This window comes from Rousettus aegyptiacus, unplaced genomic scaffold (genome assembly GCF_014176215.1).
Source record: "Rousettus aegyptiacus isolate mRouAeg1 unplaced genomic scaffold, mRouAeg1.p scaffold_m13_p_12, whole genome shotgun sequence".
Classification (NCBI taxonomy): Eukaryota; Metazoa; Chordata; class Mammalia; order Chiroptera; family Pteropodidae; genus Rousettus; species Rousettus aegyptiacus.
Genome location: NW_023416287.1, coordinates 82,504,385 through 82,521,510, shown reverse-complemented (window position 1 = coordinate 82,521,510; position 17,126 = coordinate 82,504,385). Strand labels below are relative to the sequence as shown.

At 43.3% G+C, this 17,126-nt stretch overlaps 1 protein-coding gene and 1 pseudogene across 1 annotated transcript in view; both read left to right on the top strand.

Annotated features, from left to right (window-relative positions):
* ATP8B1 (ATPase phospholipid transporting 8B1) overlaps positions 1-17,126 on the top strand; it is a 107,954-nt gene that overhangs the window by 67,145 nt on the left and 23,683 nt on the right. The window contains exons 3-15 of the mRNA XM_016129160.2: positions 2,614-2,711; positions 3,980-4,093; positions 5,349-5,447; positions 5,572-5,633; positions 7,734-7,806; positions 7,936-8,006; positions 9,342-9,424; positions 9,543-9,701; positions 9,872-9,960; positions 12,053-12,243; positions 14,537-14,745; positions 16,232-16,275; positions 16,936-17,092. Coding sequence (XP_015984646.2) covers positions 2,614-2,711; positions 3,980-4,093; positions 5,349-5,447; positions 5,572-5,633; positions 7,734-7,806; positions 7,936-8,006; positions 9,342-9,424; positions 9,543-9,701; positions 9,872-9,960; positions 12,053-12,243; positions 14,537-14,745; positions 16,232-16,275; positions 16,936-17,092 — 1,449 coding nt within the window. The remainder of the gene's footprint in view (positions 1-2,613; positions 2,712-3,979; positions 4,094-5,348; positions 5,448-5,571; positions 5,634-7,733; positions 7,807-7,935; positions 8,007-9,341; positions 9,425-9,542; positions 9,702-9,871; positions 9,961-12,052; positions 12,244-14,536; positions 14,746-16,231; positions 16,276-16,935; positions 17,093-17,126) is intronic.
* On the top strand, positions 362-479 carry LOC118610533 (annotated as a pseudogene).

The window sequence follows — 17,126 nt, the reverse complement described above, 5'->3', positions numbered from 1 at the left end:
GAAAGGCTGACCCCCTCTCCTTGGAAGTGACCCTCCCTAGTCAGTTCTCGTGGCGGCCTAGAGCACAGGGTGCAGAAAAAGGCCCAGTCAGTGCCGCGAGGTGGATGGGAGAGGCCAGACTTGAAGGGCGGACTGCCGGACTTTGAATTCTGATTCTCCCCACAGTCAAGTCACTGATCCTCTCTTGCCTCAGTTTCCTCAGCTGTAACACGGAGATACTGACTATGTGGCATGGTGCCTGGCACGGAGTAAGCACTGAATGAATCTTAGCTATATAGCTGTATATGGAGAGCAGACGGGCAAAGACAAAGCAGGTGGGTGGGCGGGGCTGGTGACAGGCTGACTTGGAAATCCGCCTCCAGTCTATGGCTGTGCCACCCTGAACAAGCCCCGTCCCGTCCGATCTCGGAAGCTAAGCAGGTCGGGCCCGGTTAGTACTTGGATGGGAGACCACCTAGGTAGACCAGGTGCTATAGGCTTGAAAAATAAAAAATAAAGGATTGTAAGCTGACAAAGTCCTTGCAACCTGTGAGGTCGACCAAGGTTTGTCTCACCTAAAGTAATGATGAGATAATGATAATAATAATAATAATAATAATAATAATAATAATAAAATAAAGAAGTCCACTGATTGCATCTAAAAAAAGAAAAAGGAAAAAAAAGCTGTGGACCAACCAGAGATGATAAAAAGAAACAAGTCACAAGTCTGGTGCAGCCCAGGGAGCAGCAGCCACAGCCCACCACAAAGAATCCTGGGGCATCCCACAAATCAGGGAGGAGCCCATCTCCTGCCATGGAGGTCCTGGGAGAGACCCACTGGGCTGGTTCTGCCTCTAGAAATTGCAAAGCCAGCCCTACCCCAAAACGGTGGTCCTATGAGGTAGAGAAGTGGCCGTTGTGCTAAAGACGTGGAGGGGGGGAACACAGAAGACTCGATGGAGACGACACGGGGTGGCCAGGGAACCGTGAGATGTCACTGTGCCCGAGTCCCCACTTTCCAGTCCGGCGGCCCCACCTCACACTCACGCTTTTCTGAGCTGGTGTGAGGACACTGCTTTGCCTCGGCCCTTCCCGGCCTTGGTCCCCAAGGCTGTGGCTGAAAGTCGCCCGGGTACCACCTCCCTCACCTCCCTCTCCTCGTCCCCTCAAAGGTCCCTGAGTGAAGACCAGACTCATATCCCTTCGGGGGATATTCAAGAGAGGGAGGAGGGGCACATCGAGATTTGTGGTCAACCAGAAGAGGAAAGTCACATTCTGGACCTAGCAGTTCCACTCCTAAATAGATACCTGGAAAGACTCTTACGAGCGCCAAGAGACAACCACAAGAATGTTTATAGCAAAATAATTTGTAATAGCAAAACACCAGAAACACAGCATATATTCACTGACAGATCTGATAAATCATGGCATATGCATATGATAGGATATTATAAAACGGTGGAAATGAATAGCAGTTACTCACATTCCCATGGATGAAGCTCACATAATGCTGAGGGAGAAAAAAAAAGCAATTCACGGAAAGTTACACACGGTGCAGCTCAAAAACTGGCCTGCACGGGAGAGTGTTTGCGGCGCGTATTTGGTAAACCTGCATGAGAATACGGAGGACGTGAGCACAGCTGTTGGGCAGGCGATTGGCTGAAAGGTGGGACGAGGGGAAACGGGCTTGTGTGGGGGCGGCCAGCAGGAGGCTCCCGCGGAGGTGAAAATTGTTCTGTTAAACCGAGAGACAACATCACCTGGTACCTGGGGGGAAAACTACCCCTCCCCCCAGGAGAATCGGGTTGGAAGGAGTTACTCGGGGGTGGGGTGTGGCGAGGGAGAAGTATGTAAGAGATACCTGTTGGACTTTCTAAAGTTCTCTCGAATTTAGACATGGGGATTGAATGGTAGATGTGACGTTAAATGCATGAAATGAACTTAAAAAGATGACAGATAACGGGAGGTCACGATAAAGCAGTGCATAACACTGATCCATCATGAGGACCCAAAAATGTTGGGTCCTTTTTCTTTGATTTATTCATTCACTGAACATTTAATAGGGTAACAAACCGAGACTCTGGGATTTTTGTTTGAGCCACATTTAAACAAGGATTGCTCTTCTGGAATTCTGATGTTCTTTGAGCAGTTGGCCAAGTTACACCATTTTCATTAGTTTGTTAGAACTGCCGTAACAAAGTACCACAAACTGGGGAGCTTACACAGCAGAAATTTCCTGTCCCAACGTTCTGACGGACAGAAGCCCGAGATCAAGGTGTTGACAGTGTTTGTCCCATCCGAGGGCCATGAGGGAAGGACCTGTCCCAGGCCTGTCTCCTGGGTTTGTAGGCCTTATCTCTGTGATGTCACATCATTTTCCTTCTGTGTATGCCCCTGTCCAAGTTTACATTTTTTTTTTAGCAGGACTTTCATATTGCATTAGGGCCCACCCTAATGACCTTGCTTTAACTCGATCATATCTGCTCTGCCCTATTTCTAAAGAATGTCATATTCTGAGCTACTGGGTGGGAGTTAGGATTTTATCATATGAATCTGGGAAGGACACAGTTCAACCTATAACAGTATGCTAATTTTCTACTTGATGGACTATTTTTTTTTCTTTCTTTTTTAAAGATTGTACATGGCAAGTCAAAGCAAATGATCGAAGCTTCCATGAACAGCCTCATTTTATCAACACAAAGTTCTTTTGTATTAAGGAGAGCAAATATGCGGTGAGTTGATTTTAACTGCCGAAATTATCTTTACTAAAAGCAAGTTTGTTTAATATCCTTCGTGCTTACTAGCTTCCTGCGATACCTGCCTTGGAGCCAATGATAATCAGCATTAGGTCTATAGAACGTCATTTCATGAAGGCCGACTATCCCGAAGATGTGTAGAGATGGCTTGAAACAAAATGAAACAAAATTATGTAGATCGAAAATTTCCCTATGTGTAAAACTCTCTTAAAAAATGTTTTATGAAAAAATATGCAATAATGCCACAGAAGCCTTTTGTTTGAAAGTAACAAAAATTTGAAAGGAATCTCAATAACTCATCTCCCCCTGTTCTGCCTGCGATGGATTTGGAAATAATATCTTCACCTCAAAACTGTGTATCACCTTTGAAATATGAGCCAGAACACCTGTTGAATGTGGGCTTAAATGCTGTAACAAAGTACCACAAACTGGGTGGTGAAAGACAACAGAATCGTATTCTCTTAACAGTTCAAGAGGCCAGAGGGCCAAAACGAAGGTGTCGGCAGGGTTGGTTCCTTCTGGAGGATCCGAGGGACAGTTGTTTGAAGCGCCTGCCCCGGCTGCCGCTGCCGGCCGGCGGTTCTGGCGTTCCTTGGCTATAGAGGCATCTCTCTCATCTCTCCCCTCTGTCTTCACATGGCCTTCCGTGCGTTTCTCTGTGTCCGATTTCCCTCTTCTTCTAAGGACAGCAGCCACTGGATTAGGGCCCTCCTTAATCCAGTACTATTTCATCGTAGCTTCATTACATCTGCAAAGACCTTATTTCCTAAGAAGGTGACGTTCGCAGGTGTCAGGGTTAGGATGTGAGCGTATCTTTGGGGGCGCACGGTTCAAGCCACAGTGGCATCCTCTCTCTTACACAGTAATCTCTATCCTCCCTTTAAGTAAAAGTGTTCCTTTTTCTACTTTTCCACCCAGTTTGCCATCTCCTTTTGTCTGGTTTTCTAAGAGGTTCTAAGGGGTCAAGGATCTGACGGCAGCGCCCATGTGGCCCATGTGGCCCATTTGGGTTTGCCAGAGACTTTTGAGGTGAAACGGCTACATCTCAATACTGTCTCTTGACGTAAGCCCCCAAGGAGCCTGGTTAGAATTTAAGTTTAAAGGAAATCTCAATATCTTTCTGACTGACAAATGACGTCCTTGGATCACTGTAGGCCATAGGACTTAGTGATTTTTGCAGGTGTGTCTACATTGTGACAAATGTGTGGTGTGATTTAAAATAACTTTCTTATTTTTTCCAACAGAATAATGCAATTAAAACATACAAGTATAATGCGTTTACCTTTCTACCACTGAATTTGTTTGAGCAGTTTAAGAGGGCAGCCAATTTCTATTTCCTGGTCCTTCTTATCTTACAGGTAATGAATGCCTTTTGATATCTTAAATCCGTTTTGAATTATGGTGACTCAATAACATTTAAGTTGTGGACACATATAATGTGAATAATCTTGAAAGTTTTCATTTTAACATTGGGGTTCTGCATGCAAGGGAACATGCCTCACACACAAACCTGCTCAGTTGGTGTAAAGTGAACAAGGCAGCAAATGGAAATGTTTGGTTAAAACTGGTTTCCCCAAAGTGAATAATGTTAAAACCCTCACTTTGTAAAATCATTTGTACCTTAAAATTAAATTTATTGTTTACACTTGCCCTTTATTTTTTATTTAGATGCCTAATTTCCCCCAAGAATAGTATTGATTGTTATAAATTTTTGTCATCTCAATCAGTTATTTTTTGTGAACTAGGTTTACCCTGGAAAAGGCCTATTTTTCTCTAAGTTTTTTTTTCCCCCTTTAATTGTGGCAAAAATTCTCTTTTCTGGAGAGCATTAATTCTATCTGTTTAGGAACTGTTTTTATAATCAAGGGAACTCTATACTCTCTAGTTATCACTTGGAGTATCAACCTTTAACACCTCACGTGCAGGTTACAAACATCTCATAGCACATCCTCTTGGTTTTATCAGATTCTTACATTATATGGCCCAGTAACCAATAGAATGGTTGGAGGAGATTTTTATGAAACTTGCTTTCCAATCTCTTGTTCCACCTTAAAGACTGTCTTGATGGAAGTGGGGCTTCCTCCAAGGCCAGCCTCTTTCTTGGCTGGACCAATAGTAATGACTTTGAAGAAAGTGCTTTCTTCTATGCCCTCAGAGATGCCCTGCCCCAACCACTAGCTTTCGGAGGCAGCCATTGTCAACCGCCATCTTTGCCTCCATCGGGGACCCAAGGCTAAGCAATGAACCGTGCAGAGCCTGCGTATGCATTCTCTTTCCCCCGATACTCCACGCTGCCCTCCCCCTGTTCATTATGATTTTCACGAAGAATTGGGAGCAGTTCTCTTTCAGATGCTACAAAGCCTCCTTAGTGTTGAGTTAAGGTCACAATGAGACAATTCCAGGAGCCTCTGTGCTCTGTTCCAAGGGGCCAGAACCTAGAGAGATCTTGAGAAGAAGAGTGGATACTTAAGGGCCTTTTCTGTAGGCTTTGCAGGGTATAGACTCGGGTGATGATGGAGATCAGACTCCAAATTAGCAGTCTTAGAATTAGCAGCTATCTGTGGGTCAGCTATGCCTTCACAGGCACACATGTATGTCTCTTATTTCTTCCAGACAATCCCTCAGATCACGACCCTGGCATGGTATACCACCCTGGTGCCCTTGCTTATGGTGCTGGGCATCACGGCCATCAAGGACCTGGTGGACGATGTGGTAAGGACTTCCCATTCCCATGCAACTTTCTTCCCCTGAGCTGCAAGCTTATTTTTCCAGTTTGGCATTAATACTTTACATTTGGGAATTATTACAACAACATCTCCCCATCTCTCTTCTAAAGGCTCGCCATAAAATGGATAACGAAGTCAACAACAGGACGTGTGAAGTTATTAAGGATGGCAGGTACGGTGCCTTCCTTAATTAGTAACCTAGTTACAAGGCTATAACATGTAAACATGTCTAGAGACATACTCAGAGGTAGCCATGAGGACTCATAAGCCTATCAGGGCATTCACCCTTTCCCCGGAAGGCCTCTCTTTGTACCCCGTTTGCAACCTGGAGGTTGTACCTAAACTAGGTCACGAGCGGTGGCCGGTCAAGCTGCGCCATCAGCTCCCCTGTGTTTACACGACTCCTTCAGCCTGGAATGTGCTGCTCCCACCTGCCAGCCCCAAACTTCGGCTGTTCAAGGCTCGGCTCAAATGCCTTGACACCTGCCCTGATTCTCCAGCTAAAGTGGTTTCTTCCTTCACTCCACTTTCAGAGGGTTTCTTCTCATCTTTCTTATCATGATCTAAAATCTGGAAGTGTATTAGAACCAGGGTAGCAGTCTCATGTTCTGTGCTGAACGTTAAGTTTCTCAGAGAGGCTGGCCTGAATGTTTGTTCTTCTGTCCACCAGAGCCTCCACCACACAGAGAGAGCTCAAGGCCTGTTTCAGTTAAATTCAGCGGTGCCCTAAGTGCCAGCGCACAGACCAGTAATGTGTTGTGTTTTGAGCAAGGGCCTCTCAGGCAGAACTGCAAAGTCAAGTAGTAAACATGACTGACGGCCAATTCAAGACTTTTCATGGGTCAACGCTGAGCAAAATAACCTGATTTATAGTCATACTTTTATTGTGTCTAATTTGAATATAGATTATGTCTATCTATAAATATGTTCAGAGGCTTTCCCCCACCCCACAAATAAATGGATTCTGTTCCAAGGTTGCCTTTCAAGTCACTTAGAAACACCGTTCTGAAGGGTGGAGGGAGTCATCGCTCACCCCTGGCTGTTTAGCCCTCAGCCTGGCTAACTACGCTGCTAAGTAGTGGCTCTGAGTTGCCTTGAATTTGGGAGTTGGGGAGCATATACCGGGCAGCGCTGTGGCCATGGCAGCCCCTGGGGTGAGGTCAAACCTGTGTCAGGACATGAGCATCAATGGGGCAGGGCAGCAGGGGACTGCTTAGGGGAACTGGACATTACAGTCTGGTGGAATGTCCTCTAACACCCACCAACAGCTGTGACAAGAGGTGTGAACTTGTTCACTTGTCATTGGAGACCCGCATGCAAATCGCTAATTTATAGTTTTAGGGATACTGAGATGTAGACTTGCTACAATTTCATTTTTTGCAAGATAAGCCAAATTTGAAGAAAAAAAAATCCTGGGATTAAGAATTGCATTTTAAATTCTTATAAAATTGGGGGAAACTGGGGTGTAAACATATATTTAAAACATATTTTAAATCTCCAGGTCTTTTTTTCTTAATCCATAAATTAATGAAGGACAAACATAGTAATTGGGTTTCTGTCTCCAAAAAAATTAAGCTTATTAGTTGTAGTAGGTTCATAATATCTGTTGGAGATAACTTTTCTATATATATGAAAACCATTAAAACAGACTATTATTTTAAAACTTTTTAAAATGTTGATTTGTTAGAAATTTGTATGGGTATTTCCTATGTAATCGAATATTGAAGATAGTCATCTTTTCATTTATTTTACATTTAATCAATATCCTTATTAGGCTTATACAAGTGATACACACTCATTAAAAAGATCATTTAACCTAGAGAGGAGGCAAATTCCAGGCGGCCCACGTGGGAGCCGTAACGTGTCCCTGTCCTGGGGCCACCTGGGACCTGCTACTGAGGAAGGAGGTGAATGGACCACAGGGTCGAAAGAGAACAGGGGACCGGGGAGCACAGGGCATGAGCAAAAGCAGAAGATGGTGGCATGTCCCTCCTTGCCACATGCTTCAAGTAGCCGCCATTAACCCTTCATGACCTGCTGTAGGATGAAGAGGACATGTTAAAGTCGGCACTTCATGATTCTTTCAAAGGACAACACGATTCTCACAGCCACTTAATGTGGTTATATCATTAAACGGCTGAACTTCTGGCGAAATTTTTCCCCACGATTTACATGTTTTCCCAGAATCTTTGGCTTCCTGCAAGGATAATTCCAAATCTCTTGCCAACAACTTTTGGGAAAACAATAAACTATCTTTATTTTTAATATTTAGATTCAAAATTGCCAAGTGGAAGGAGATTCAAGTTGGAGATGTTATTCGTCTGAAGAAAAATGATTTTATTCCAGTAAGTGAACAAGCTCTGCATCTCTCATTCGTTTTTTTGTTTTGTTTTGTTTTGTTTTTTCGCTTCTGACCTAGAGCTTGATTTTGCCTTGGGAGCCTGTGTGTCATGGGTATGTTTTGTTTCGAACAGGCTGACATCCTGCTGCTGTCCAGCTCTGAACCTAACAGCCTCTGTTATGTTGAAACGGCTGAACTGGACGGGTGAGTGTGTCTTAGGTGGGCCTGGGTTAAAGCTGACCTCGAAGGCGTGTCCATCACACTGAAAGCCACGCTTTCCAGACGAGAAGCCCTGGGAGCTGGCCTTGCCTCTGCTCTTGCTTTCCGTCCAGCAGTTTCCCTAACAGACCAACTTCTCTCTTTTTTTAATTCCATCTGTAAAATGGTGCTCTGGAACCCGCTTTCCCCCACCTTTCAGGGAAGGTGAAAGGATCGGTGGCAGAATGTACACCTGAGCCCTCTGTAAACTGCTGAGCAGTGTCAGACACGTGAATGACTATTAATATAATCTACTATAGAAAAAAAAGGAATCGATTTTTAAAGTCTTTTCCAATAGACTTTAATTTTGAATTCTCTTTGATTATTATGCTATCGCTTGAGACTCAAGTTCTGTTTTTGACCAGTTTTCAATACGTTTATTGAGCGCCTACTAGGTTACGTCAGCTTTATGTGTTAGTTCCTTTAATAATCTCAACAACCGTGTGAGCCAAGTAGCAGTACCTCTGTATTCCCTGTGAGGAAACTGAAACACAGAAGGCAAAGTAGCCTGCCCAAGGTCACAGAGTGTGTGGCAGAGTTGGGACGCTGCTCCCCTGTGCTGGCTCTCCAGGCTTGTGCCTGTATTTTCCACTCTGGCATAAACACCTTGCCTCACACCCTAGATATGCATAAGCTTCTTTATGGAGAGTCGAAAGCACTTGAGTAAAACCTTCATCTTCCTTTGTGCTAAAGTCAGTCGTTTGATTGTTGAGCCTTAACTGTAAAATAGCTGTTATTCCCATGAGTGAGAATAAAGAGTGGGTGGGACATGGCAAGAATTGGGGGTTAGGTTACCACCTCCTTTCTCAGAATTATCTTTCAAAGCCATGGGATCCAGTTATTCACGCTGGAAAACAGTATGTTGAAAGAGTCTAGATACTTTCTGTAACACATGTTTTGTAGAATCATCTTAGCGTGATTAAATATTACATGCTAAATTTTTCAAGGGCAGTTTGATAGTGTGGGCTGGTTGGTGTTAGGTCAGAGGAGGAAGGGAAGTTTCCGGGTGACTCTGTCCAGCAAGAATTACTCAAAATGTCAAACGGTGAAGGGCGCCAACTTCCCCCCGCCCCGGTTTGGAGTGTTTCTCCAGTTCAGGGGGTTACCTCACCCACGCCTGAAGTTCTAACGTGAACACAGTTTGAAAATAGAAAAAGCTAGTTATCTAGCTTTTGCTTCCAAGTGTACTTACTGTTATTTTACATAATTTTCTTTATATTCCCTTTCAAGCTCCAAAAATTTGTTCATTTATTTCCTCTCTCTCTCTCTCTCTCTCTCTAGAGAAACAAATTTAAAGTTCAAAATGGCACTTGAAATCACGCACCAATATCTCCAAAGAGAAAATTCATTGGCAACATTCGACGGTTTGTGCAAACACGTCTTACTTTGTTTTAAATTGTAGTTGCTTCATCCAGTCCCTATTAATTAAAAACAAAATTTTTCATATATGAGTACTTACATGAATCATATCTTTTTAAAAAGGTTTTATTGAATGTGAAGAACCCAATAACCGGCTAGATAAGTTTACAGGAACGCTATTTTGGAGAAACACAAGTTTTCCTTTGGATGCTGATAAAATTTTGTTACGTGGCTGTGTAATGAGGAACACTGATTTCTGCCATGGATTGGTCATTTTTGCAGGTACTTTCAGAGTTTCTTGGGAAATTGATCTGGTTTGCGCTTTCTTGATATAAAGAAAGGGGTTGCTTTTCTGTTCTTTCTCCATCGAAACCAAAGGAAGAATAATTTTATCAACATGCCAGTGAATTGATTTCCCCAATTGCTGATCATACTGAATTTTCCATTTTTAGGTGCTGACACGAAAATAATGAAGAATAGTGGGAAAACCAGATTTAAAAGAACTAAGATTGATTACTTGATGAATTACATGGTTTATACGGTATTTATTTTCTTCTTCTATTGATGAAAGGCTAGATTGCTGTCTTTTGCTCTAATTTTGTTATACATTTTTCTAATTAAAGAAATCTTACCTCTGTAGGCCAGGTAAAAAAAATGCATGAGGCATGTCAAGATTAGATGGGGGAGAGAGAGGATTCCCTCACTTTTTCTCTGAAATGCCACACTTCTAATAGGAGAATTCCCCCGGGCATGGAAATTCTGACTGGAATGACCATTTGAAAAACCGGGGAGCCCTAGATAAATTAGGGGGAATGGTGAGGTTGATTTAATTGCTGTTAGTTTTCCACAGGGGTTGTACTCTTAAAAGCAAACTTCTTTTTTTTTTCAACATATGCTGTATACATCCAAATATAAGACAAGCCTAAATCTAAGTTGTGTTGAGGGTCCCTAAGGCCACCCTCAGGTTTGATGACTCACTAGGTGGACTCTCAGAATTCGGCGAATAGCCGTCCTTATTGATATGGCTGATTATGACTTAATACAAAGCAAGGTCAGCAAAGTCAAAAGGCTCACAGGGCAAAGTCTAAAGGAAACCAGGCACGAGCTATCACGAGTCCTCTCCCAGTTGAGTCACACACACAGATATACTTAATTCCCCCAGCAATAATTTGCGACAGCCCGTGTGAAATGTTATCTGTACCAAGGGGAGCTCATTAGAGACTCAATGCCTGTTTCGTTTTTTTTTTTTTTTTTTTTTTAATTTTTCAATTCCAGTTGACATTCAATGTTATATTAGTTTCAGGTGTATGGCACAGTGGTTAGACATTTATATAACTTGCAAAGTGATTCTCCCAAGAAGTCTAGTACCCACCTGACACCATACATAGTTATTAAAATATTATTGACTATATTCCCTACACTGTACTCTATATCCCTATGACTATTTTGTAACTACTAATTGTACTTCTTAATCTCTTCACCTTTTTCACCCAGCCTCCCAACCCCCCTCCCATCTGACTGGGGTCTGGTCACATAGGCTCCGTCTGCCTGGCATGATGAAAATTCCAGATTCCCCAAAGGAATGCGGGTGGCCAGCACAAACCATATAGTTTCACACAAACAGAAATAATGAGACATTCTTATCAGAGAATAAGAAATAAGGAATCAGGAATCTGCCCCCAAATCTAAGTTCCCAGATGTCCCAAACCTAAGGGCCAACCTTGCAAGCAGGCCTTCTGAAGACAGCAGTCTCAGGCCTGCTGCGTTAACTCTTTTCTGCGCATAGGGTGGCCCCAAATAGTAAGCAGTCTTCCGATTTCCTAAAGAGAATTAATTTTTTTAAAGTATTTAGTTTGAATATGTAAGCTTTTAGGAAATATATAATAGAATACTTTATACATACATATTTAAAATCATATAAAAGTAATATATTAATTTAAGAAACAGTTTTTTTCCCCTTGCTCTCACATTTCCTGAAAACTTTATTCAAATTTTTTCACATGCACCTTTTTCACTAGGACGCTCACAACAAGCCCACTGTTTCTCCTTCTGTGCCAATTTGTTTTGAGATATAGCACTTTTGGAATTACATGGTTTAAATCTGCCCCTGGAAATTTTATTACTACCCACGAATACCCAACTTTGGGAATAATTACCCATTTATGGGTGAAATTTCATTGCCTTTTTAAAAAATCATTTTCATCAAATGCTATCTATAAGCATCCTATTAAACATTGTTTAAAATTGTTTTATACTAAGCTAAGGTATCTTAGCTAAGGCATCCCCACAATAACATAGCATTCTCCCCAGTAACAGTATGCTGTTGTTCAAAGTAAAAATATCGGGAGAATGTGGTACAGTATGATGGTGTTTAAGGATTTAAATATAAAACACTGTCTTCTCTTCTGAAAGATAATATTAGAGTAAAACCTCACCTCGCATGCAGAATGTAGGATAAATCAATCAATCTTAGAAATCAGGTAGACTCAAAGCATTCTTACGGACGGCACTGTTTTTATTTTAAGTATGTTGTTTCTACAGACTACTAAATTATCATAAACATGTAACACACTGAGTTAGGTCAGTTACCGTCTATGAAACGCTAATGCACGTAAGTGTTGTATGTCTTCTAGATCTTTGTTGTTCTTATCCTGCTTTCTGCTGGTCTTGCCATTGGCCATGCTTACTGGGAAGCTCAAGTTGGCAATTATTCTTGGTACCTCTATGACGGAGAAGACTCTACCCCCTCCTACCGTGGATTCCTAAATTTCTGGGGCTACATTATTGTTCTCAACACCATGGTGCCCATCTCTCTCTATGTCAGGTAAGGCTGTCTTCTCTTTGACCTTTTGCTTTAAGGGTGGAATGCAGTACATTTTCACAACTTAGCACCTTGATTTCTAGCTATAATTGTTTCAAAGGTCACGAGGAACAAGTACGAAAAGCACTTTTATTTCAGAATTGGGGGTAATGTATGGAAAGGAAATTAGCATTGAGTGTCTGCTCTGTGCCAGGCTCAGCACCTTGCATCTCAGTCTCTTGACAGATAAGGCTATTGGGGTTCAGAGATCGAATGCTACTCACTAGTCACTCAAGTGGTATGATTCCTTCTCTGTGAACTCCAACACCCAAGCTTCAGAAAGAGCCTGGAAGAGGGTGAAGATTTAGAATGTCATTGAAAAAACTAGCTGCTTCCTTTTCGGGAGGCTTCCTAACCTCTGATCCCCGCCTCGCTTATTACCGCCTGCCGCACCCATGCCTTGTAAAACCTACTGGGCTTCCTCCCAGTGGGAATGCCATGCTCCCTGACCCCACTTCTTCAACCTCTCAAATGTTCTGTTTCTCACCTCAACCTCAGTCACAACCACAACAGAAGAGGGAGTCATGTCTCTGACAAATGGTAACCCGGATTTATGATATTCCTTCCTTTTTTTACTTTTTGTTTAATACCCAAGTCCACTGTCACTGGTCAATTGGATTTTAAATCTTTAGGAGAGGGATGGCGCCTTGAAATACACTCGACAGCCAGAGTCTGCTCTTAGATTCAGTAGGCAATAGCCCAGAGGCATACAGGGTCACATACACACTTGTAATTAGAAGCATTTATTTTATTTTAATTTTATTACATGTGCATTTGTTTTCTTATTAATTTTATTACATGTACTTAACTATTGTTCTTTTAACATGCGGTAAAGCCCTGGGGAGCCATCTGTTTGCAGTTACTTTAAGAAAAAACTGAGCTGAGTTTTACCTTTTCGAGGGAACTTTTACATAGACTATTTTGTCCAATACTATAAATGCATTTTATAAAATAAACTGCGTACGTAGTTTGGGGTTTCAAAAAGTCATGTCACGTGACTAACATGATTTCGTCATTTCTCTTGGGAATAAAGTTTCTTTTCGAGAATAAGCCAGATCAGGCCATTCCAGATAGTATCTCCGCTTTGTTTCCAACCCTACGGTAGCTCTCCATCTCATTCAGAACAAACTCACTGCGGCCACACTGTACCCTGAGACCCAGCGTGATCGGGTGCTCTGCCCTCCTCCACCCTCCCTGGTACTTTCAGTGGAGCCAGCGCCCGCCCCAGGGCCTTGGAGCAGGCCCTTATCTCTGCCTGGACCGTTCGTCCCTCCATATCTACACAGCTGCTCTTCCGTTTCCTCCAGGTCTCTCCTCAAACACCGCCGCATCGCCTTGGCCTTGACCCGCCCCATCTTAGATGCCACTTCCTTCCCCTGTCGGTCTCCGTGTCCCCTTTCCCTGCTTTGATTTTCTGCAGAGCATTTTCACCACGCGATATCTCTTTGCTGGTGTATTTGTCTGATTCCATGAGAAGGGTAACCTCCTTGAGTGGGGATTTTTGTCTGTTTTATTTACGGACGTGTCCCCTGTGCCTAGAGCGGTATCTGGCACACAGTGGGCACTAAGGAACTGTTTATGGGAGTAGGGAAAAGGGAGTTATCTTTCCATCTGTTTGACTTGTTGTAAGACATCCTTTGCCCACTTAACACTTGCTGGATATGTAAATAGTTTCCTTATAACTGAGATGTATTTAATCAGATTTTTAAAACCGAGATGATCCCCTTAGAATTTCTTATTTTGGCCATCCTATAACCTTATAAGAATTTAGGGAAAAAATCGTGCTTTTTTTCCCCCATGACATAGAATCACAATTTAAGAGTTATTTGCCCAAAGTCCTTCTTCTTACTCAGAAACACACAGGGGTCTGTAACCTAGTGGACGCTCACTCCCTTTGCCCTACAACTGGGACAGAGGTGAACATTGCCATTCCAGCCGTCCCTGGGTGTGATGGGGAATGAGAGAAAGAGAGTATGAATTGCCGCATTGTGCGGTGCCCTCTGCAGTGCTACCATGTCACCGGTCCCACGAGGCTCTGTGTTTATAATGTGGCACCATGGCTATGGCTGGATGTGCTCAGGAGTAACCAGCTTTAGGGTGCTTTGACCCTAAAGCTAGAGAAAGATGCATTTGACCAGGAGGACCCAGAGGCGGGGCACATGGGCCACCACCTGGCTTGCATCTTTGTAGACAAGCAGGTCACTCCTGCCGCTCGTCTCTGAGAACTCCACTGAAAGCAGATCTTCTGTCTTGCCAGTGTGGAAGTGATCCGTCTTGGACAGAGTTACTTCATAAACTGGGACCTGCAGATGTACTACCCTGAGAAGGACACACCCGCAAAGGCGAGGACCACCACGCTGAACGAGCAGCTCGGGCAGATCCATTACATTTTCTCTGACAAGACGGGGACGCTCACCCAAAATATCATGACCTTTAAAAAGTGCTGCATCAACGGGCAGATATACGGTGAGTGGAAGCCGTTCCTCGGTCCCCGGGCACGTGTGACCAGAGCCTGCCGTCCCTGAGTCGCTAGTGCCCATCTCAGTGCAGAGCCCTGTGGTCATTCTGGGCTGAGTCCTGAAGCAGTGGCACTGGGGGCACTGGCAACACACGCCGGGTAAGGTCGGCGGTCAGAAATAGGCACACGTTCCTCAAAAAACTAAACTTAAAATTACCATGTGATCCGACGGTTCCACTTCCGGGCGTATACCCAAAGGAATGGAAAACATGGACGTGGATATTTGCACACCTGTGGCCGTAGGAGCATTAGTCACACCAGCTGAAGTGTGGAAGCCAGCCATGTGTCAGTCCGTGGAAGAAAGGATAAAAAAGATGCGCTGTATCTATACAATGGAATGTTACTTAGTCTCAAACAGGAAGGGAATTCTGACACATGCTGCAACATGAGTGAACCTCGAGGACATTGCGCTCAGTGAAGTGAGCTAGTCACGAAAGCACAAGTACTCTTCGATTCCACTTACATGAACTACCCAGGACAGTCAGATTTATGGAGGTGGAAGGCAGAAGGAAGGTTGCCAGGCCTGGTGGGGGACAGGGAGTGGGGACTTACTGTTTCATGAGTGCCGAGTTTCGATTTTACCAGATGGGCGTGGTGCCGGTCGTACAACAGCATGATTGCCACTTAACGGCACTGAACTGTCCACTTAAAAATGGCTACAATGAAAACAGCCTATTGTTAAAAATAGTAATCATTTGACACCAAATTTTCATAAATTTTTTGTCTTCTTAATTGGATTTTATTTCTGTGATGTCATAAAACGAAGATAAGGAGAAAAAAATGATTGGTTTCATATAAAAAATGGCTAAGATGGTAAGTGTTATGTCTATTTTGCTGCAATTCTTTTTGAAGTCTATTTCCATTCTAACATTCTGAAATGTGCTATATATTTATAAAATATTAAGGCTAATACTGTATTCCATTAGCGTGCTCTAACTTTTAAATAAAGACTTAGCAGGTTTTTTTTTTAAACCATAAGAATACCATATGCTTTCCACCTGTAGAAGTCTTGAAACTGTGAGCTTGTTTTCACGTAACGAGCTTCTGGAAGGAAGGTGGGACGCTGGGGGTTTGAGGAAGCGGGTCTCACGTGCATGGTGGCAATGCCCTCTGAGCTGGCCTAAGAGGAGATCGCAGGGTAAAGGGACGTATGTTTATTTGACCCTTTAGACCAGGCGTCCGTTAACTTTTTCTGTAAAGAGCCAGATAGGAAATAGCTTGGCCTTTGCAGGCCATATATGGACTTTGTTATATTTTGCTTGCATTTTACAATTCTTTGAAAATGTAAAAACCGTTCTTAACTCGCGGGCTGTCCAGAGACAGGCTGTGAGATCCACAGAACCACCACCAACATAGACCCAAAGCAAGATGAGGAGACAGACGCCTGTGGACACAGTCAGACACTCAATTTGCTCCGTCCTGTTTGTTTTTCAGGAGACCATCGGGATGCTTCTCAACACAGTCATAGCAGAATAGAGGTGAGTCCTTTCCCTTGAGGAATTGTTGGGAGTGTGTACTAATTTCTCAGGGCTGCTATGACGAATCGCCACCAAATGGATAGCTTAAAACGGCAGAACTCTATTCTCTCACGGCCCTGGAGGCCAGAAGTCTGAAGTCGAGGTTGTCAGAACCTCCGAGGGTTCTCGGGGAAGATCCTTCCTTGCCTCTTCTCAGCTTCTGGTGGTTGCCTGCCATCCTTGGTGATCCTTGGCTTGCAGATGCAGCACTCAGATGTCTGCCTCTGTTGTCACATGGCATCCTCGCTGTGCGTTAGTGTCCAAATTTTTCTCCTTTTATAAGGATACCGGTGATTAGATTAGGGCCCAACCCAATCCAGTATAACCTCGTCTTATTACATCTGCAAAGACCTTCTTTTCACATTCCCAGGTACGAGGGGTTAGGACTTCAACATATCTTTTTTTATGTATTTTTTTTTTTTTGGAGGGGAAAAGAAAGGGGGACACAATTCAACCCACATCCGAGTATCTTTTTGTCTTAAGACTGGCGCGAGCCTTTTGACAGTTAAGAATGTGCTGCAATCCTACCGTGATTTTTGCACAAAGTCTTGGCGTCAAAGAAAAGTGCGTATCATTCGTTTTCATTAACCAGATTTTCTTTTCCTTTTCCACTTCTTTTAGGAAGTCGATTTTAGTTGGAATGCGTATGCTGACGGGAAGCTTGCGTTTTATGACCATTACCTCGTGGAGCAGATCCAGTCAGGGAAAGAGCCGGAAGTGCGGCAATTCTTCTTCCTGCTCGCCGTGTGCCACACGGTCATGGTGGACAGAATTGACGGTGAGTGTTTTTCTCAGACATTGGAGAACACTTT